The sequence below is a fragment of the Pelmatolapia mariae genome, linkage group LG2 (assembly GCF_036321145.2).
Source record: "Pelmatolapia mariae isolate MD_Pm_ZW linkage group LG2, Pm_UMD_F_2, whole genome shotgun sequence".
Classification (NCBI taxonomy): domain Eukaryota; kingdom Metazoa; phylum Chordata; class Actinopteri; order Cichliformes; family Cichlidae; genus Pelmatolapia; species Pelmatolapia mariae.
In genome coordinates, this window is record NC_086228.1 from 20,960,313 (window position 1) to 20,982,302 (window position 21,990).

Genomic DNA, 21,990 nt, shown 5'->3' on the forward strand with positions numbered 1-21,990 from the left:
TTTACACGTGTCAGGTCTCGTGTTCAAGTACAACATGTTGTCTGTGTTGACAGTGCACAGTGAAGGCTGCCTCCGTGCTCCACGACAAGCTGTTCAGCCGGATCCTCCATTGCCCTATGCACTTTTTTGATACAACACCTCTGGGTCGTATCCTGACCCGCTTCTCTAGGGACATGGACGAGGGTGAGTCTTGATTTGTCTTGACTGTGAACCTTTCCCCCAGGAGAGCTTTCAGTCAGGGAAGTCACCCTGGTTGACAAGGTGTAGTGCCAAGACACAGTGTGATTTGACATGGAGCATTTTCCCTAGTGAGTGGCTCTCTGTTATGCACTTCACTGGTGTCTTTGCTTGACATGTTGATTTGTGAGCTGTTGTTTCTTTGGGTGGTTGGGTTTAATATTTTTGCAGACTGCTGTTTTTTGCTGCTCATAGATTTTCCCCTGACAAAAGACACTTAGTGGGACCTAGAGAGACTCTACACAGTGCATCTGATGTACTTTATTTCCTGTCTCCACAGTGGATGTGCGTCTCACCATGCAGGCTGAGATGCTCCTGCAGAACCTGTCCCTTGTGCTGCTTTGCTTGGGAATGGTGGGCATTGTCTTCCCCTGGTTCCTCATTTCAGTCCTGCCTCTGGGAGGCTTCCTCTACATTGTCAATCATCTTTCCAGGTCAGACATTCAACACTCTCGTTCTAATCTTGGCTTTTGTTATTTTGTCCAAGAGTATAATGCAGACAATGTACAATGGTCAGCTCCATACTGTGAAATTGCTCCACACTGACAAAATGACTTAAGCTTTTTATAAAAAGCAATAGATTTCACTGTGACTAATATTGAACCCCAAGTACCCCATGATGCATCCATCTTGGTTTGGATAAATGCGTGACGATTAACAATGTGTCTGTGAATGCAGTTGTGATCACGGCTTTGAAACTCAACTTAGGATTCAGCGTTGACTAACTAACTTGATAGATAGTTAGGTTACCTACATGAGTTAGCCAGTAGAACAGCGTGGGAGCACAGTGGTGCATTGGTTGCCAAGCAAGAAGATTCTCTGCTTGATATTTTAATTCGTCATTCTAAACTGGCTGTTGGCGTAACCTCTCACCCAGTATCTGGTGTATGCTTCCATGAATGAATGAAGTGTGCCAACATGATTGAGCTGAGCCAAGGGTAAAGAGCTGTCACAGTCTGCGGTGGGGGGATCGTGTGTGGGAGTGTGAGGTTCCAGGTGCAGACATAGACGAGGAGACAGTACAGAACTTGAAACGAAAAGCAAGCCTTTATTTGGGCTGATTAACGTGGCAAACAACAGAACGCACAGAGCAAAACTAAACTAGAAGCTGAACTGGGAAAACTAAGAACTGACACTTAACTCAGACAACAGGGAAAGCGAAGACAGGGTGACAATGATGCACATGACGGAGACAACTATGAACAGGACTCTGTGCTGGAACAACAAAGAACTATGAAACGTATACACGTAAGCAACATGGACATGACCAGCACAGAGTCCTGAAACCTGGCGTAACATGGGGGAAATTGAACAGACGACGCGGCCAAAAGGAAGACTGAGGATTTAAATACATACATGAGGTGATCAGGGGAAGTGGAGACACATGAGAACACAGCTGACTAGAATGAAACATAACGACAATACAGGGGAGAGTAACACTAACTACAATGAACAAAGAACACCAGACTCTTCCAAAATAAAACAGGAAACACAAAGACATAGACATGGCACGAACTTGACAACAAGAGCCAAACAGACATGAAACATGACAGATAGACGCACGGACCAGGGAGAGATGACAAAAGGGACTAAGAAACCAAGGACTAAACTGCAAACTAGAAAACAACTAGATGCGTTACACTACAACATGGGGATACAAAAATATGCATTAGAACTCAAACACTGGGCTTCATGGCCCAGTACCGTGACAAGAGCCTTCATGCATCAAATACATGAAATTCGCTCATGGAATAAATTGGCACTGGGTGTCTGAACTGAGTGGTATGCATCATGGTGTCATCAAAGGGTCAAATGGGTAATCTGTTGCATCGTGTAGCTGCAGTTGTAATCTGACCACTGCAGCAACATGCAGCACATGTGTCATTTTAATTACCTTGTTTTACTTAAAACAAAATAGGACCGTTTTTCAGTCATAAATGTGACTTTATTTTAGTCTAAAACTTAAAAAATCAAGAGTAAAACCTCTATAATTTATCCAGTTTTTAGTAAAAGAGCTGTTTTCTATGATAGATATGGACAAAATGGAAATTCTGAAAATTCAAGTAGCTAATATGGTCCCTCAAATTATTGACCCCAGAGGGATGAGCATGTAAAGTTTAGCAATTGTATCCACTTTTGAAAGATTGTATCAACTATGTGCTAAAAGTGTGATTTGTGTACACTAAAAACATGCTCCACATGCAGGCATACCAAGAGTCATGATCACACAGTTTCTCCATTTTTCCTGCCTTCATAAGTATACAAAAGTTACGGGTCCGCTAGTCTCTTGGTGGTTTATCCCACCACACAGATGCTTAAAGTCTTTTTTTTTTTCATAGCAAGCGGAACTGACAAGGAGATACTGTCATGCAATGCAAAGTAATTGGAGAGCAGTAAATTGTTTTCCCCTATGAGTTGTATTTTTAACTGACAGCTGCCTCTTATTTTCTCTACATGGAGTTGATAAGAGTGAAGTGCATGCAGTAAAGGTGAGGCTTAACACACAGAGCTAGCACAGGCAAAAAGCCCACTGTAGATCTTTAACGTTAGGGTGATAAGTCACTCACTAATTAGAACACCTGCATTTTTGTTTCATTTTGTTTAGTTCTCGTCTGTTGGCCCCCATATTGAAACAATACTCTTCATTTTTAGTGTCTCTCATTTTAAAATTCAAAGGTTTAAGAGAGACGCTTTTCTAAAGTCCAGCCTTTATCCGACAGCAGTGAAGAAAGCAAAGTTAAGCAGATTTTCTTTGAGTTTGATGGATGCTTCGATAAAGAAAATTAAATCCAGCTATAACAAGGACTGAGAAATTACTTGAGAATGGAGGAAAGATGGTGATTCTCAAAGCCTTTTTGCTCTTTTCCCTGAGTTTTTTTTTTCTTTTTCTTACTTTTCCCATGTTTGCACTGGGGGAATATGACACAGTACACAAAGTTTAGGTTAGATATATCAAAATTTAAGACTTCCTCTTAGCATTTGTAATATGGCTCAAGTTCTTGTACAGAAACATACTCTTTGCCTTACACTTAGTTAGTCAGTTAGGATCTAGTCACCGCAGTGGGGACCAAATATTGGAATGTTACTATACTTGTGGGGACCAACAGGGAAAGCATTATGTCAATTAGATGTCCCCACTAAGATATGAAAACAGAACTCTCTGTGTGTGTGTGTGTGTGTGTGTGTGTGTGTGTGTGTGTGTGTGTGTGTGTGTGTGTGTGTGTGTGTGTGTGTGTGTGTGTTTGTTCCTTTTTAAAATGTGGCCATGCAGAGCTGGCAGATTGTGGGTTGCAGCTTTCTTGAGAACTGCTCATCAAAACATCACGAGTGACTGAAGTAAAACCAAAAATACATGAAAATAAATCGAACTGTCTACCTTTCTATGTGCGAAATAGTTTGAAATTTAGACCCTTAGAGTGATGACATTTTGTAAAAGGTACATGTCTCTGTCATGTCTCTTTTTCAAAGGCCTTTTCAAAGACTTCAAAGGCCTCTTTGAGGTTTAAACGATTGAATAAGTTTTAGTTTTCTGTTAGGCAAAGGCCTTGTCACGTACTTGTGATGGTTGAACTTAGTGGTAAGCTGCTTCGGGCTAATAATTGTCAGTGAATATACTTATATACTACTTTCTGCATTCATAATTTCCCAACACCATCACTGTTTTACAGATAGCTGTAGACACTCACTGTTGTACCACTCTCCTGACCTCCTCTGTGCAATTTGACAATGATTTGAACCAAAAATGTCAAATTTGGATTCCTCACTCCATAAGACCTTTTGCCACTCACTTTCAGTCCAGTTCTTGTGTAATTTAGCAAACCTCAGTGTTTCTCCCTGTTTGCCCTTTTTAAGAATGGCTTCTTGACAGCGAAGCCTCCACTGTGACCATTTCTGATGAGGCTTCGACAAACAGTAGATAAGCTGAAGGGACAGATGTATCTCTCAGGTCCTATGTCAAGCCTTTTCTGGCTTTTTTTCCTATTTATTAAGGACACGACTTTCATCTGCTGAAGATGTTCCCTAGGCTTGCCATTTCTTTTGTCACATAACATAGCAAGCTGCAAATAACGAAATATCAAAAGACAGAATTTAAAATTGGTTCTATTGTTGATTGTCTGTTAGGTGTACACACAACACTGGTTCTTCCTTTGAGTTTGTTGCCTTTTTATACTTGAATGATTCATAGGTCAAAATATTCCTCTGAAAATGATCAGGTACAAGGACTAGACTGAAAATGTGTGGAGTAAAAAAAACAGCCAAAGATAAACTTTGAAAGGCTTTCAGAAAGCCTGAAAAACTATTGCTTAAGACATTCTTCCCATACACGAATATGAGCAGGGATCATTCAGTCTGGGGGAAAGACTGGTACAACTCTTGAGAACTGCTAATCCAAAAATATTTAACTCAGTACTGCACTTATTATTATGTAACAAGACCACAAGGTGCGAAAGTAAAAGACAATTCACTGTAAAAGACAAACACAAACAAGCCACCAGTTAAAATCTTCTCCACTTATTAAACTCTGTTTTAAAACATGCTCTAATCGGTAGTGTTTAAAATAGAGAGAGACTGCTAAAGGTAAATACCATGGAAAGAAGTACTGTGATAATCTTTATCTGAAATGATCTGTTCCATAGTAAATTTTGCAAATGCACCTAGTCATTATATATATTTTTTCAGCAGTTGTGCAATATAAGTGAAACCACAGAGGGAAACAACAGCTCGCTGGAGTCTCGGGAAATAACCAGAGCATATTGTTATTTCCTCTATCAGTGAGCTCAAGAAGCTCACGAGTCTCTGTGTTATTGCTGCTCCGATGTGAAATCTGAAAGCACATTTAGATTTAAACACATAAAAGTATGAGTATTTTTGACTTTTAGACAAGTATAAGATAAACTGATATACAGTAGCTATGATTATGTTTGGAGGTGGATTTATTTTTAGGGAGCTCAGACATTTAAAACTTTCCCTCCCACTCTCTGTATGTACCGCTTGATATTTTTAAACTGGAATTCCTGATTACTTTAATCAGACTTGACACCATTTTTGTCTCTCGAGTGATTAATAAATCACTAAACATCTTCAGTCATCTTTAAAGAAACATTTTATTTATGGGTAGTGCAGGAATTAGTGATAAATTCTGAGTAAACAACAGAGACCCAGAAGGAAGAGATGATCCTCACCTGTCACTGGAAGGTAGTGATGACCCTTGGCAATGCTGTTGAACAGGGCGAAATGCTGTATCTGACAAAGTCACGACATCCCGAGATATTTATGGATGTTACATCAACCTAGATCTCCCATTGATATTACCCACTTCTAAAGCAGCTTTTTATTGAATTCTGAGACGGAGCAGCCAGGGGCATAAACATGTTTGTCTGGATCACAGCCTCGAAGCGAGGAAGTGTCATGTTCCTTCCGTCTCTCTTCTCAGCTTTTTATGAGAAAACTGAATGATTCATAGGAGATGTGTAAATCCCATGTACCATTCATTCAGTCTTGGCATCTAAAAATAGAAAGACACCACACCTTTGTCAGTATAACTCTCTCCCCGACACTTTGTCTCGAATGGTGAGTCTGATGTCTGGCTGTCTGTGTGTATGAAACACTGCTCATAATGTTGCACAAGCATCAGATAGAGGGAAACGGTAGGGAAGTAAGAAAAGCTGGTGCCATGTTTTGGACCATGTGCCGATCCGTCTCTGCCCGTCATTTCATCATTGTCTGCAGCGCTCTTGGATCGTTAAAGCTGATGCATTCTCCATTCCTTCACTCCTCACTTGTGTTTCGGTATTAACGTGTGATGTCAGTTTTCCCTTGAAATAGAGGCTGGTACAAGTAAAGTAAAAATGTGGCTGAAAGCTGCACTGTCAATTTAACTGAAATATAACATACGTGCGTTGGTTCTCAAAACAAACATTACTCTTGTGTTTCATAAAATTGTCTCTTTTGCGCTTACTCTGGCTCGTCTTTTGTGATTTCCAGTTGAATGTAATTCATTTGAACCATTTACGCCGCACATGCTAGAGCGTACTTTCTCACAATGCCTAACAATTTTCATTCAAATGAGACTAAGATGAGTGGAGGCTTTACAGTTCTGCAGTGTGCTGACTCATTAGGATTTTCATAACCATTTAGGGCTGCAAATCACAACATAAATTAGTTCTAATGTGTTTCTGGAGTTGCCATATATCTGCTTCTGTGATGTATACACAGTGAAAATGGCTCAGAGTAACATCAATACTGAGCTATGTATTTTAAATAAAAATGTGAATTTCATGGAAGTTCAATGTAAGGATTTTCATTGTTCACTTGCAGGGTACTGCTTCGAGAGCTAAAGCGCCTGGAGAACATCAGCCAATCACCATTCACCTCTCACATCACCAGCAGCCTTCAAGGCCTCTCCACCATCCATGCCTATGGAAGAGGGCATGATTTCCTCCAAAGGTGAGTATAAGGCTAGCTATGGGCATCATTAAACTTTAATTTCATCTTATCTCTTCTTGTAGTTTTTGAGTTTGCTCCTCTGCTAGTAAATATACCAGAGCCCATACCAGAATATTTCCCCTCAGCAAGCAGGAGAGTGCAGAGCTCTGCTTGCTTCTACTCTGGCTGAAATTAGTTTACGGTATCTCTCTTTCTCTCCCTCTCTTTTTTTTCAGATATCAGGAATTGCTGGACACCAACCAGGCCTCAAACTACCTCTTCAGCTGTGCAATGCGTTGGCTGGCTATCCGCCTGGACCTCATCAGTATCTCCCTTATCACTGCTGTAGCACTGCTCATTGTCTTCATGCACAATCAGATACCTCCAGCCTACGCAGGCTTGGCCATATCATATGCAGTGCAGGTGTGTAAACAAACTCATGTAGTAACACAGAATGTGCAAAAACACTGACGGCTCTGGTCCTCTGAATGGCAAAAAAGTTGACAGTTTGAAGCTCCGGGCTGTGTAGGAAGGGTAGCAAGGCAGCCTCTATAACTGTTTACGTCTAAATGTGAGTTAAAACTTGTCTGAATATACACCGATCACCTTGTGTACTTAACCTTATTGGGAAAACTGGTCTGTGCAGTTTGGGGCAAGGACATGTGGCTGGATGTTGCCAACGTCTACAGCACGGGCCCAGAGCCTTCAGTTCCTTTTGGGATCTGGAATGGGGCCTCTGCGGACAGGTCTTGTTGCAGGCACATCCTGTGGATGCTTAATCAGACAGGGATTTTAGTCAACACTGGGAGCTCTTTGTTGAGAATTTCAAGTTAGTCCTGAACAGATTCTTCAGTGTGGGTGTTCTGGTTGCTGCCATGGGTGGTAAGCTTTGTCTGCACCATTGTTTGGGTAGGAGTTACATAACCACAATATAACCACAGGAATCCCAGGAAATAAGAGTTCAAGGTGGAACATTGAACTCTAACAGGGTTATCATTGTTATTCTCGTCATCTTCACCTTGCCTTATTTTAATGTTTGCTTGATCGATTTGAAAAGACAGATTAAAATTAGGCTTTTTGTGTTTGACAGAACAAAACATGTTCATAAAATACATCATTCATCTTTTTTATTCTGTAGTATTTTAGCTGTTATTTGCTGCTTAATATGGGTCTTACAGCACTGCATGAAGCAGCCATTGATTAGCACAGGTTACATGGTCTTGCTTTAACGCACACTCTCACCTTGCTGTACACAGACAAGATGATTTTCACAGTGTGCCTTAGAAATATGTTTGTTTTCTCATTGCCCAGTTTTTTGTTTTTTTAAGATTCTGTTCTTTACTGCATGTTATAATCGACACAGCCATGGCAGAGAATTGAAATCGATTAACAAGATCGTGAAGGAGCCATATCAGCAAACCTGTTTATTAGGCTGTAAATTGCCAGTTGTTTTATTGCTCAATTGCTGAAGGGGGGCAGCGCACATAAATAGCGAGTGTTTCATAGTAATTGGTGTGACACTGTTAATCATTAACCTTTTTACCCCTCTGCTTTTCTTTCTCTTCCAGCTGACTGGCTTGTTTCAGTTTACCATGCGGCTCCTCACAGAGACAGAAGCTCGCTTTACATCTGTTGAGAGGATCAATCATTATATAAAGGTAACAGCATTGATTAGCACAGTGAGAAAGGTGGATTGTGTAACAGCATGTCTGAAATAACAGCACTAGACCAGACCACATGAGATATATGACACTGTTTTAATTCAAGGCATTTGGCAAGTCCAAATGTATATGTGTGTGTGTGTGTGTGTGTGTGTGTGTGTGTGTGTGTGTGTGTGTGTGTGTGTGTGTTTGTCACGAGCATGTGTGTAAACCAAGATAGAAACCTCTTGTGCAGTATTAACACACTCCAGGGCACATGATAGAGCTTATGTCACACAACTGCATCAAACCACAATGCCAGCTCAACTTTTTCTTCTGACATGCCAAGAAAATCTCATAGAAAGAAAATCACTACAAATCAGTTAGGGGGCTTGCCCCTACACAGAGATTTACAGATTAATGCCAGATACCATCACCTTTTCCTTATCTAAGACTCTTGAGAGCGAAGCACCTAGACAAAGTCCTGAGACAGCCCAACCTGCCCCCTCCTGGCCTCAGGAGGGAAAGATCACCTTTCAGGATGTGGAGATGCGTTATCGCGATGATCTGCCACTGGTGCTTAAGAACCTGTCCTTCACTATCCTGCCTGAAGAAACCATTGGCATTGTGGGCCGCACAGGATCAGGTACGACTGACCTTTTCAGTTCCCCAGCCGGCAGACTTTTCAGCTTCCGTTTCCACTTAAATGTGTCTGCATTTGTTAACACAGCATGTTTTCTATATGTGTTTGCAGGAAAGTCCTCCCTAGGAGTAGCTTTGTTCAGACTTGTGGAGCTGACTGGGGGCTCTGTTATCATTGACGGAATCAATGTTGCACAGATTGGTCTGGATGACCTGAGGAGCAAGCTAGCTATTATTCCTCAAGAGCCTGTGCTCTTCATCGGTACTATCAGGTAATCCACTGATAAATACTTTCATTATTAATCACTGCAGCTGGGTTATTGAACTGCCTTAAAAGTCTTTTGGCTAAAAAAATCATATCAGCAATTAATACATCTGCTTTAATGGAAAATTTGTTTTAGTTGTGCAACCAGGTAGATAGCTACTCTCTTCCTCGGAAGTGCCTATAGTCAGCCCATCTGTTTAAAGCTATAGTATATGTGTTGAACATGAAAAGTGAGCAGGATATTTTTCCATCTAGTCACTCAGTGTCTGTGATTGTGTTTTCAATTTTGCCTGAAATTGGCTTTTGAGAGATATTGGAAGATGTCGCTGCTGTGTGTGCACAGCGGTGATCTGATGTGTGCCCATTACAAAAAGGAAAAATGATGTTTTGTGTTAAGAAATTAAGCAACAGGGGTGCTAGGTCTGACAGGCGAGAGTATTCAAAAGCAAAAAAGCACCTCTGTTTTGTGAATGAATTCCCTCAGCTGCAGGTCAGAATCGATCTTGGCCATGGATTGTTTTGAGCTCAGGATCAGAGTATGCTGCCCTTCTTGTCATAATGTAAAATAGACAGGGGCAGATGCATTTCAGGAGGTAGAACAGTCGACCGATAATATTAAATCCCTGCTTCGATCACCCTAAAAACTGCCCCAGATGTACCAATTTGTGAGTGTGTGTGGTCCTCTATGCATAAAAAACACTCCATGAGACTAGAAAAGTATAATAGTATAATATATAAATGTTGTCCATTTATCATTGTCATAATGTATAATCAGTATGAACGTCATTATCATGGTTTATTTCCAACAGGAGCAATTTAGACCCATGGGATCAATACTCTGATGCTGATATCTGGGAAGCTCTCGAGAAGACACATATAAAAGAAATGGTGAGTTACAAATTGGTTGGAGTGTAAATTATATTTTACATGACTAGAGCAGCTTTCCCTTTACATCTTTATGTCCCTTTGACCTTCCTCAGGTCAGCCAGCTGCCTCATTCACTCCACTCAGAGGTGACAGAGAACGGAGAGAACTTCTCAGTGGGAGAGCGGCAGCTCCTCTGTGTGGCCAGAGCCCTGCTGAGAAACAGCAAGGTGCTGATTGTATAATGCTGCTGGTTTATATTTGCATGTGGAATAGTTGATAAACTCCTCAGTTCTAAAATGAATAATCAGTCTTGCCATACAACCACCTGCATGGGATACCACTGCCCCCTGCTGGTGATATCCCATAGCTGGTACGGCTTATGAACTGATAGCATGAGGTCTGACATCATCAGGATATAGCATATAATTTTATTGGTTTTCAGCTATTTTTGTGAAGTACTATTTCATAACTTTATATGTCAATAACCATGCATGTGCACCACAATTTCAGCCTTTTCTTTGTTTGAAATCTTTCTTTCAGTTTTCTTATTTCATGTTATTTTTCTGCAACCTTGGTTGATTAAATCAGCTATCACACATCTGCCCCTCAAATACCAGTAAATTCTCCTTCACTGAAAACAAAAACTTTGCTTTGAGCAATATTTGCATCATTTTTTTTTATATTATAAAAAATTACTCAATTCCATAATGTGGGTCGTTAGAGTCAATGAAACAGTGCAATCGAAGTAACCAAACTCCTATAATATGAATGCATGTGTCTTTTTTTTTTTTCATATTGTCCTTTATTAAAGGTCATTTTACTGGATGAGGCAACAGCAGCCATTGACACTGAGACGGATCGTCTCATCCAGGAGACCATTCGCACTGCGTTTGGCAGCTGCACCACTCTCATCATCGCCCATCGTCTCAACACAGTGATGAGCTGCAGCAGAGTCATGGTCATGGACAGCGGCCAGGTGAATATAAATGCAGTATGTCTGACTGTGAAACTCGGTCCAGTGGTTGAAACTCAATCGTTGATGTGATATTCCCTAAATTACTGTGTGTTTGATATGACGGATGGGATGAGACAGTTCATATTTCACTTGAGCAGTTTTCAAGACTTTTGATGGTAGCTGATAACATGAAAAGCACACAAGTAGTCACCAGTTTATGTGTTTCAGCTCTTATCCCTTAATAAGTTGAGTTTGCATTTTTGGCATCAGTAAGTAGAGTAAAATAAGATGGATGCATCAGAAGAGACAAGATTTATAGCTTGAATTTACACCCAATTTTTTGGCTGTGCAGTGGAATGAAAAAATCACAGATATTCATAAACGTGTTGTTTTATTACTATTAGTTGTACATAAATGGTTCATTACTTCATGCATTTTGTATTAAAAAGACAATTAAATTTCCATTTTGCAATCTTTGGCTTTGCCTGTATTATAAAAGATCCCAAAATATCTTGTTGTTCGAGCCTCTTTGATAATGTCAACATGGCTCAAACAGTCAGTGTTGGCCACTGTGTGCCGGGAGTGATCGCTACTCCTTATAGGAACTTGTGATTCAGCAAAGTGCAGCAAAGGCTGTCTGAGGACAATATTTCCCACATATTGAAATGCTTTTCATACACTGCCGCTGGGAAATATCTTCGGTTGGAGTAAGTTTGGAGATAATGTGCCCAGATTTTATATGCAAGTGCTGATTTTGTTTTATCCTTTTCATTCTCGTAGATTTTGGAGTTTGACAGTCCCGTTGCCTTGCTGGCAGATGAAAACTCAAGATTTAGAGCCATGATAGAAGCATCAGAAAACCAAAACAGATAAAACACGCTGGAGCTGAACTTTGGACGTGAGCTGTGATCCTACAAAATATCCAGCTGAATAAATGATTTGCACACATGCACATACACACACACACAAATCCTGCCAAGTGTGAAAATGATGAGTAAAGAAATCCACTGATGGGTAGTCCATGCAACCGTGTCCGTTCATTTCCTCACCAAAGACACACAGACAGCACTTCCTAACAGCACATCAAATCTCAGTATGCTAAGTGAGATCTATCAGCCACCTGCTCTTTGCCGCCGTGTCACAGGAGTTGTTTCCTGGGGGCCAAACAATTAACTGCAAGTGAAACAGAGCTGCGTCTCTGACAATAGCACTTTATGTGTCATGTGGACACTTGAAGGACGTAGGATGGTTCTTTTTTTTCTCTGGAGGTTAGTTAATCAGTCAGACACTAAATTAGTTTTATTTCCATGACTGAGACCTGACAGTCCAAGAAATTAATGTTAGGCAGAAAATGGTGTGGATCAGATTTAATTTCTTATTTGCATTGCTACTGATGTTTATTTGTTTATGTCAGGAATTTATTTGTTTGAATTAATTATTAAATACAGTATTTTTGAAAAAATCACCTTCTATCCATTCCTCAAAATGACTTTCCAAAAGAGGCTAAAATGTTTGTGTTTTTTTGTTGTTGCTATAATGAGATAATTTCAGTAAATTATTGCAGATGTGATATGTGCCTAGACCTGTAAACAATTCCAGGTTATATAATGGAGTTAGCCATGTAAGCATGCTTTTTTTTAGACTGCATGCAAGCACTGTGTTTTCAAATTAGCTCATCTTTTCAAATGCTGGAGTTGAATGTTTTACCAGCAAGATCATTTAGGTGTTGAAGTATGGTGTGTGGTTTGCAACAAAACTGAAAACAATCAGGGTGTGTCTGTACATGTTCTGTTTTCACACATGAGAGGACTGCAAACTTCTGCCTTCGAGTATGTGCTGAACAATCATGAAAAGTGCAATATCCCTTATTTTCAAGATTGCCTTTGTACACTTGAGATTGTGAAGCTGTAATATAAATTTGTTAAATGTGGGATTTTTGATATATAGAGGGTTTTTTTTGAATAAACCTATTTTTTATTTATTGGTGATGTGTCTAGTCTATTCTTATAAGATGTCCATCAAGGATGTTATGTGGTTGTTTGATTTGTCTCTTTGGATTCCTCAAAAAGTTATGAATGTATGCGCAGGAAAGTGTTACCAGAGGAATTTTTGGAAAGAATCTTTTGCATTCCTTGAGAAAACAAACTAGGGCAATTCATGTTTTATCTTCACATAGAAATAATTTCGATACATGCTTTTGATTTACCAGACTCCATTCATACATGCTATGGAGGTCTTTATCAGCCTGAAAGCCTTGAGGTATGTAGCTTCATGGTACTCTTGTTTTAATGGTAAAGGAAATTGCAGTATTTTAAAAGTAAGAGCAGTCAGTATAGTATAGAGGGAAAAAGAAAGTTTTGTAAAGTGTTTTGTTGCTCCTTAGCAGCAAAACATCTAATGATTTTTCCCTGTATGACTTGCCTAGAGTTAGCTACAACTTTCAAAATGAGAATCAGTTAAAAGAAGTGAGCTTACAGGCCTTTGTCACCCTCACTTTATTCCCGCTTCAGGCTATTAGCCTGAGGAAATAGTAGCCAATGCTACCAGTAAACATGATTTGCATTGTGGGTACTGCAGACGCAGTGTGGGTTTTTTTGGTGGGTTTTTTTGACAGGGGAAAAGAATGCATGGAATACAAAACACATCTGGTTCTACTGAATTTTAAAGCATTTCCAATGTGAGTGTGACAGTGCCGCAAACGAGCCACGCTGTATCAGTCGACTCCTATTTTTCAGTCTATTTTATAACAGAGACATTTATATTATGAATATTCCATTAGCTCATTAGGGAATTGTGAAGCCTTTTGTTTCAGAATAACCCCGCATCAACATGACATCTAAGGCCTCCTCCAATACTGTATGCAGGCGTTCAACAAACGCAAAGGTTAAATTGGGGTTTTATGAGACCATTTCAAAAGTGTAAAGCCCTAATCTGCAGATTTCAGCAACAATCTGCCCACATGCACTTCAGCAAAACTAAGAAATCCACTTTTTTTACCCTTGAGATCAACTCCAAGTGAAGAAACATGAAAGTAACAAATAGAACATATGACTTTCCCATCTGGTCACCTCTTCCTGCAGTATGAAAATCCACCAAACTGGCATAAATGTTGGTAAATAACATAAATTCCTTACAAGGTAGGGAAATATCTGAAGATCGTGAAGTCACACAGGAGTAAAGGGAATACCTATTAATTTCTGAAACTTGAACTATTCCACATAATGCAAAAATTACACTGCATTTCATTTGGAGTAACCTTTGTGTGTGTTTTCTCGGACCCCCAAATGATTGCATATCAGACTCAGAATGTTAATATTTTTTGCCCAGGATTTACCTCCTCATCACACACCTTACAATAACCTTACCTGCTGCCTTCATCCTATAATGTATACTTGAAGAGTGTCCACAGTGTTTTTGTGTTGTAACTTTTTATTTTTTTGGAGGAAAATATTTGAAATGTTTGACTAACTGTGAAGTTTTTTCTTCTTAAAAGCTCAGACTCTGACTTCCTGAGTCCGAGCTGGAGGGACAGATTTTCATATTACACTTAGATAACTGCTAATGTGCTGAAACTGGAATTAAATGTAGCATCCAAGCATTTTTGGTCATTCTTTCATTTATTTCAGAATAAAAATGGGCTAAGTGACACGTGTTATATATATGGCAAAGTCCTGAGCGCCCCTCATTTACAAGACACGTGTGCTGTGTATTCTTAAAAAAAATTAGGAAACTGGATAAGTGGAGGACAAAGCAGAAATGGCAGACCTAAAAAATATCTGTAGCAGAAGAATAGTATCTGAAAGTCATGCCTTAAGAAATGGGGGGAAAAATCCAGCAAAGACCTGACACAGGAACAGACAGATGCATCTGGCCCTTGAGTTGATCCATTTACTGTTCGCCAAAGCCTCATTATAAGTGGTCTCAGTGTCAGGGTAGCTGTCAAGAAGCCATTCTGAAGGAAGGAGAACAGGGAAAAACAGCTGAGGTATTCCAAATTACACAGACCTGTACTGCACAGAGCTCTTATGCAGTCAGTGTGTATAGCCATCTGTAAAACACAGTGTACGCTTTGTCATGGAACAAAAAGGAGGCAACATCCAAAGAAGAGCTTTGGAGCGTCCTTTCTGGAAAATTATTTCTGAAAACATCTTAAAGAAATTACAAGAAAGCTTGCCTGAGTTCGGACTGTGTTTAAGAATAAAAGTGCTCACACCAAATATTGACTTTCCAGTTAGTTAGAGATGTACAAACTTATTTTGCCTTATTATACCATGTATATTTACATTTACATGTGTAAACATATCTGTGTGCGTGCGTGTGTGTTGGCTAGGCTTTAAAGGTTAAATGGGAGACCACAAATTATGCAGGATGTAGATTTTTTAGTCAGACATTAAAGCTAAATACCCAAATCTAATATTATATAATAGCCTAATAACCAAATACACGTGAGTGTTTTTAATGGCGCACTTTTAATCAGAAAGGAAAAACATGGAAACGATTAAAAAACATTATTTGTTTTCTATTTACTTACTAGAGTAACTAAAAAGCACAAAGCTTTTTATGCAATATATTTTCCTTGACTTTTATTTTGAAGTTCACGACTGGAACCCTGCCGGAAATGAGTTTGGTTGTTGTAGCTCGCCCCAGGCTGCTGGAAGGAGGAAAGCCTTAGCTGTGATGCCGCTGGATGATGGCTGCTTTCGGGATCTTAAGTTACGAACACCGTCCATTAAAGCGGCCCCGACTCGGACCTCCGGACGTTTATCCGCAAGATCCAAAGCAAAAAGAGGTCAGATTTGACGACGTGCTCCCTGAACGGCCGGGAGTAACGTTTTCTCGAGGAAAATTGTAGGCAGAGGAGCTGTGCGAGCTAACACTAGCTAGTCAGTCTTAGCAGTCCTGTGAACGGTCTGGGCCTAGCAATAACAATGAACAGAACCTAGTTGTCAGTTTGTTAGCTAGCTTGCCCTGCTTAGTTGACAAGCAGCTACTTGGTAAGATCGCTGAGTTTGCTAAGCTAACTCTTGGGGTGGCGGATGCGTTGCAGTTTGATATAAACTGCAGCCATTGTCTTACTTTGTGGTTTTAAACAATATGCTCTCGGTTTTGGATTGTGCGTGACTGTTGCTGTTTAATAGCCATATGTTTTGTTTTTGCGAATAGCCAGACCTTCAAAGCTAACCTTTATTACCAGCAAGCTGTAAATGAAGCAAAATTATTTGCTGAGTTTTTAGACTGGAGTTTGGCCTAGCTGAGGTATCCCTTTTCGTTCATATCCAGCAATAACCTGATGTAATCCGTTGACGCAAATGGAAAAGTGACTCTTTATGTTTCCCCAATAATAATTTAAAACATGTTTTTATTGTTATTTATGTTTACCTCATGTCTGCAAAACCAATCAACCACACATCCCGACTTTCTCAGTGGTCTAGGATCTCAAATTATACCACTAACGTAGCATGAAAAATATCAATTTTCTTCGCTGAAATGTGTTTCAGGATGAGTTGACTGCATTGAATGTGAAGCAAGGATTCAATAACCAACCAGCTGTATCCGGTGATGAACATGGCAGTGCCAAAAATGTCAACTTCAACCCTTCCAAGGTAATGGCTCATTTTAACACAGCTCCTGCCCTAGCATACCATTCACAACTGGATAGTTCCCCCCCCCCCCCTGCTGGGTTTTGGCCATCTTACATGTTCCCCTCTCTCTTTATAGATCAGCTCAAACTTCAGCAGCATTATTGCAGAGAAGCTGCGCTACAGCACGTTTCCAGACACAGGGAAGCGTAAACCACAGGTCAACCAGAAGGATAATTTCTGGCTTGTCACAGCGAGGTCACAGAGCTCCATCAATAACTGGTTCACGGATTTAGCTGGGACTAAACCTCTGACACAGCTGGCTAAAAAGGTAAGACTTAAAACCCTTGTTTATTATTTATTATTGGGTATTCATGTAATTGTTCTCCTAGTTGAGCACAAGTCATTAAGCCACCTAGTTAGTGAGTTAATTGTTTTTAAATTTATGATATTAAGTAAGTACACATTAGAGCATAGTTTAAATTCCTGGGCTGTGGAGAAGCAAAATCACAACAACAACAACAACACTTTAAGTCTTCCCAAAGCGAGCAGGAGGAAAGCCTCAAGTTCAGAGAACCTGAAAAGTTATTAATGATTTTGAATGTGCTTCAGTAGCCTGAAAAGCTACTGGGGGATGGTAGGCAGTGGTCTGACCACAGTGCCATATTCTTCTCCAGAAAGCTGACTAAAAGCGACTGAGACGTCAGTAAAAGCATGAATATAAAAAAAACATTGATTCCAAATAGTCAAGAACAACATTTAATGCCAGCTCTAAATAATTTTGAGTGGACTAGCATACTATAATATGATGACACTAATAAATGTTGCGATCTATTATACTCTTCTTTTAAAGGGGTCTTGTCACAGTTTCAGAAAGAGAGCCATTGAAAGAAACGAGTTTATTCCTTGCCTTGGATTAATACTGAGTGTAAACAGCTTATGAGACTCAGAGACCAGTTACTTAAAAAATCGTTACAATCTGGATTAAATACTGATCGATTAAATTTTTATATCTGCAAGGAATAAAGTCACACAAACTTTGAAAATGGCAAAAGCAAATTTTTTCATGACTGTAATTAATAGTGCCAGAGGAAATTGTAAGCTAATTTGGGAAAATATTAACAAACTCCTTGGTAACAGTAAGCATAATGCTGATAAAGACCTTGAACTTAAATTTGCCAATGAACTGGTATCAGAGCCTCTCAGCCTAGCTACTAAATTAAATGATTTTTTCCAAAGTACCATTAATGAAATTGCACAAGTGTTTTCTAATTCTTGTGACCCTCAACAAAATATTGGGAATACTGACACCAAAAAGGATATTTCTTCTCAAGATTCAAAGTTCAACATTCAAAAAATTACAGAAAATGAAGTAGAAAATATAATCTCTAAATTAAAAAGTTCTAAAGCAAGGGATGAGTGTGGGTTTGATACCAATTTCTTGAAGTATCATAAATCTTGTCTTTTGGTGCCTTTGACCCATCTTATTAATTTATCAATGACGCAGGCAGTCGTTCCTATGAGTTGGAAGGTGGCAAAAGTTACACCAATTTATAAATTGGGTGATAAATAGACCCTGCTAATTATCGACCTATTAGCATACTCCCTATCTTTTCAAAGATAGCAGAAAAGTGGGTTGCTAATTCTATCATCGAACATCTTAATGACTCCAATCCGGGTTTGCACCCTATGCATTCGGATTTCGCACTCTTCACTCAACTGAAACACCTGTTTGTGTTTTTGTTGAGAGGGTGAAGTCTTACTTAGACAAGAGCAGTTATGTTGCGGCTGTTTTTCTTGATTTCAAGTGTGCGTTTGACACTGTGAATCATCTTAAGCTCTTGTCTAGACTGTCAACATTTAACTTTAGTAATCACACCGTTAAATGGATACAGTCTTATCTATCAGATAGAAAACAGTGCGTGCAAATAAAGAATAGCAAGTCACCCTATCTTTACTGTACGCAAGGTGTCCCTCAGGGTTCAATTCTAGGCCCCCTGTTATTTTCACTTTATGTAAATGACTTATCCAATGTGTGCAAAAATGTGGACACGATTATGTATGCTGATGATACGGTAATTTTTACACAAGCCAAAACTGCTGATGATGCAGCCCATCAGCTTTCATTGGCATTACATGATTTACAAAAATGGCTGAATGACTCATGCCTGTGACTTAATGTTAAAAAGACCGTATCAGTGTTTTTAGTAAACCTAAAACAGCTGTGGCTGCAGTAAAAGTTCGCTTGGGTGCACAAGAACTAATTAATGTTGAGGAATTTAAGTATTTGGGAGTGCTACTAGACTCGAAATTATCCTTTAAAAAACATGTTAAAAAAGTAGTGAAAACTGTAAATGTTAATATACAGAACTTTAGACATATCCGCACCTCATTAACAGACACAGCAGCGATTACATTCCTGCACTCTATGATACCGGCTCATAATGAATACTGTATTACAAGTTGGTCCTATACGAGCTTTGCTGCTAGTGGGCCAATCGAAGTATGCTACAAAAGAGCATTGAAAATATTAGATAAGAAACCCTTTTCATATCACCATTGTCAAATTTGAGATAAATACAAGTTTCTAAATTTCACTAATTTCAAATTATTTAAATCTGCCTGTCTAATAGGGCTGCACGATTTTGCATAAAATGAGAATCACGATTTTTTTGCTTAGAATTGAGATCACGATTCTCTCACGATTTTCTTTTCCAATATAAATATTTATTGCACTTATTAACTGCACATCAACTTCGTAACAGTTGAAACTGAACATAAAAACAATAAATACACATAAAAACAATAAATGCCTCACATTTTGTGGTTGCCGCAAAATGTTGTACTGCTTGAAATTCCGTCTCCACCGTTGCTCGACACTGCGTGTATAGAGCAGGTAGTGCAACAATAGAAAAATAGTTGCGGGACGGCACTGTGTAGCGTTTGTCTAGGGTGTTGATCATTTTCCTAAATCCCTCGTTTTGCACAGTGTTGATATATCTTTGATCAGGTGATAAGTAATAGCCTCCGTAATTTCTTTGTGCCTGCGGGAGTTCGACGTGTATAGGGAAGCGCTGTATAAGGTTCCCGTTATTGATGTTTGGGTGGTTGACCGGGACGGATTTTCTCCTGTCACTTTCTCATCATCCCTGACGTGTTCTCCGTTGTTTTTCCCTGCCAATTTGAGCATCACGGCACAGCTTCTGTATCACGTGGTATAAGGCTCCGCCCTTGTCATTTGTTGAGCAGGAAGAGTGAGCGCTTCTTTTCATGCAGATTACGTCCCGGATCAAAATGCGGTACAATCGTCGTTGTCTTTTTTTTTTTTTTGAAATCGTTGTCATTTGGAAATGAGATTGCACATAAGTATGAATCGAGATCGTGATTTTCTAACGATTAATCGTGCAGCCCTACTGTCTAATATACAAAGTTATACATGGTCTGGCGCCTCCAACAATGAGTGATTTTATTAAACAAAAGTCTAGCAGTGTTGCCGGGTCTCGACTGACTCGAGCCACTGTGAGAGGTGATTGTGAATTGGCATTTAGACGGACCACCTTTTCACAGAATGCTCTGTCATATAAGGGAGTGAGCTTCTGGAATACTCTTCCACTGTCAGTGAGGGAAAGTACAAGTCTCCCCATCTTTAAGAGTCACTTAAAAGGGTGGCTCAGGGACACACAAACATGTGATCATGTTTAATTAATCATGCTTTATATTGGACATGAAAAAGAGTTAGTGTATTACAACTATTAGTGAAATGGGTCAGTGCAATGTCAGGGCATGTGTAACACTGGGGTTTTTGCAGTATAATTGATGTGTTTCCATTATTGTTATCTATATTGTCCTCTGTTGTCCGCTCTTCTTGTCATTGTTTGTTCTAATATAATGTGATCACTGTTTTTGTCCTTGTCACATGATCTGTAAATAGTGTCTCTGTATGTTTTTACTAACTTGTGTATAACACCAACCTGCCAGAGGGTCTGCAGATGCAAATTAGCCCAAGGCTATAATCTGGCATATTTACGTTTGTTAAAATGTTCATTAATATGTATTGCCCTTCTTTATAAATAAAATAAATAAATAGATAAATAAAAGAGACTTTAATGTTTAGCCAGCAGGCATGCCAAGTGGATCCATGTTTCAAATTATGGGGCATTTTCTTAAAGGTTGATGAATAGCAGGGGAATGTATGCCTGCAGAGATTGCATATTACCGTTTTAGGATTGTCTTTTACCCTATTGAAATGGTCCCACACTTTGGATTTCCTGCATGTTTAATAGCTATATAACCACAAGGCGCAGCAGTTTGAAGTTTAGTGGCTCTTTTGCCTCTTCAAGTTGAAATGTGATGTTGTGTGCTCTACTAGATAAGCTATTAACAGTGCTGAGTGTTGTAGAATATCATTTATAAGTTGTCATTTTTTGTGTTATATGTGTGTGTATATATATGTATTAAATAGTAAACAGGAGAAATATATACAAAAATAAGAGAAAGGCACACATTGTAGAACATGGACTGGTACTTATATACTGCCTTTCAACTGCAAATCTCATTTACCCAATCACACAGACATATACTGCTTATGATTTCTAACATTTACACACACACTTGCACCCTAATGGATGCATCAGGGACAAGTGGTTCAGTATCTTGTTAAAGGATACTTCTGCATGAGGACTAGAGGAGTCGGAGATCAATCCACCAAACCTACAACTGGGCACTCCACCTGAGCCACAGCAACAACTATATTTTTTGCTAGCTATATGAATTTGTAGTTTTTTAAAACCTAGTGATTTTAGCTAATAACAGTTTTTTGTTATTTTTTTTAATTGAGCTGACTGAAGTTGATAGGCTTGGTTTGAAAGCTTTTTCTAGTGAGACAGAACTTAGTATTTATTATTTATTATTGAGCAACAGTATGAGGAGTCATCAACTCCTCATACTCTTGGGTTGCTTCTCAACCCAAGAGAAGCAAACTGAGTGTGTGTATAAAGCCCAGGTGAGGTCATCAAAGAGGACTCTTGATAGTGTTATAGAAAGCATCTGGGGGTAAACCACACCAGAGCGTGGCAGATGAGGAGGTCGTGATCAAAAGAAATCGCGGAGTTAAAAAAGATCAAAATATAAAAATCAGGGGAAAAAAAAATATTGTTGGCAAAATCCTTACATGTACATGATCATGAGAAGAAAGTGTGTTGGTTCTGTAAAAGCTGAAGAAAAGGCTGTAGTTTGAATGAGTGTAGAGAAAATAATTCCTATATTAAACAGAACTCTCCTGTTTGGTTCAGATGTTACGAAACAGGAACAATTCAAAAGTGCTTTTTAAATAGCCTAGTTAAGAAAACGTAATGCTTTTGTGTAAATCAAGTCTTTTGT

At 39.2% G+C, this 21,990-nt stretch overlaps 2 protein-coding genes across 6 annotated transcripts in view; both read left to right on the top strand.

Moving 5' to 3' along the window:
* wu:fb13g09 (ATP-binding cassette sub-family C member 5) overlaps positions 1–13,013 on the top strand; it is a 28,791-nt gene extending 15,778 nt beyond the window's left edge. The window contains exons 19-29 of the mRNA XM_063494463.1: positions 54–183; positions 518–671; positions 6,556–6,684; positions 6,900–7,086; positions 8,232–8,321; positions 8,757–8,949; positions 9,058–9,217; positions 10,020–10,098; positions 10,191–10,304; positions 10,889–11,053; positions 11,813–13,013. Coding sequence (XP_063350533.1) covers positions 54–183; positions 518–671; positions 6,556–6,684; positions 6,900–7,086; positions 8,232–8,321; positions 8,757–8,949; positions 9,058–9,217; positions 10,020–10,098; positions 10,191–10,304; positions 10,889–11,053; positions 11,813–11,905 — 1,494 coding nt within the window. The 3' untranslated portion in view covers positions 11,906–13,013. The remainder of the gene's footprint in view (positions 1–53; positions 184–517; positions 672–6,555; positions 6,685–6,899; positions 7,087–8,231; positions 8,322–8,756; positions 8,950–9,057; positions 9,218–10,019; positions 10,099–10,190; positions 10,305–10,888; positions 11,054–11,812) is intronic.
* A 2,668-nt stretch (positions 13,014–15,681) lies between these two features.
* med12 (mediator complex subunit 12) overlaps positions 15,682–21,990 on the top strand; it is a 32,047-nt gene continuing 25,738 nt past the window's right edge. For all 5 annotated transcript variants that reach the window (XM_063494458.1, XM_063494461.1, XM_063494459.1 and 2 more), the window contains exons 1-3: positions 15,682–15,821; positions 16,531–16,635; positions 16,751–16,942. In XM_063494458.1, the coding sequence (XP_063350528.1) occupies positions 15,720–15,821; positions 16,531–16,635; positions 16,751–16,942 (399 nt within the window). In that variant the 5' untranslated portion in view covers positions 15,682–15,719. The remainder of the gene's footprint in view (positions 15,822–16,530; positions 16,636–16,750; positions 16,943–21,990) is intronic.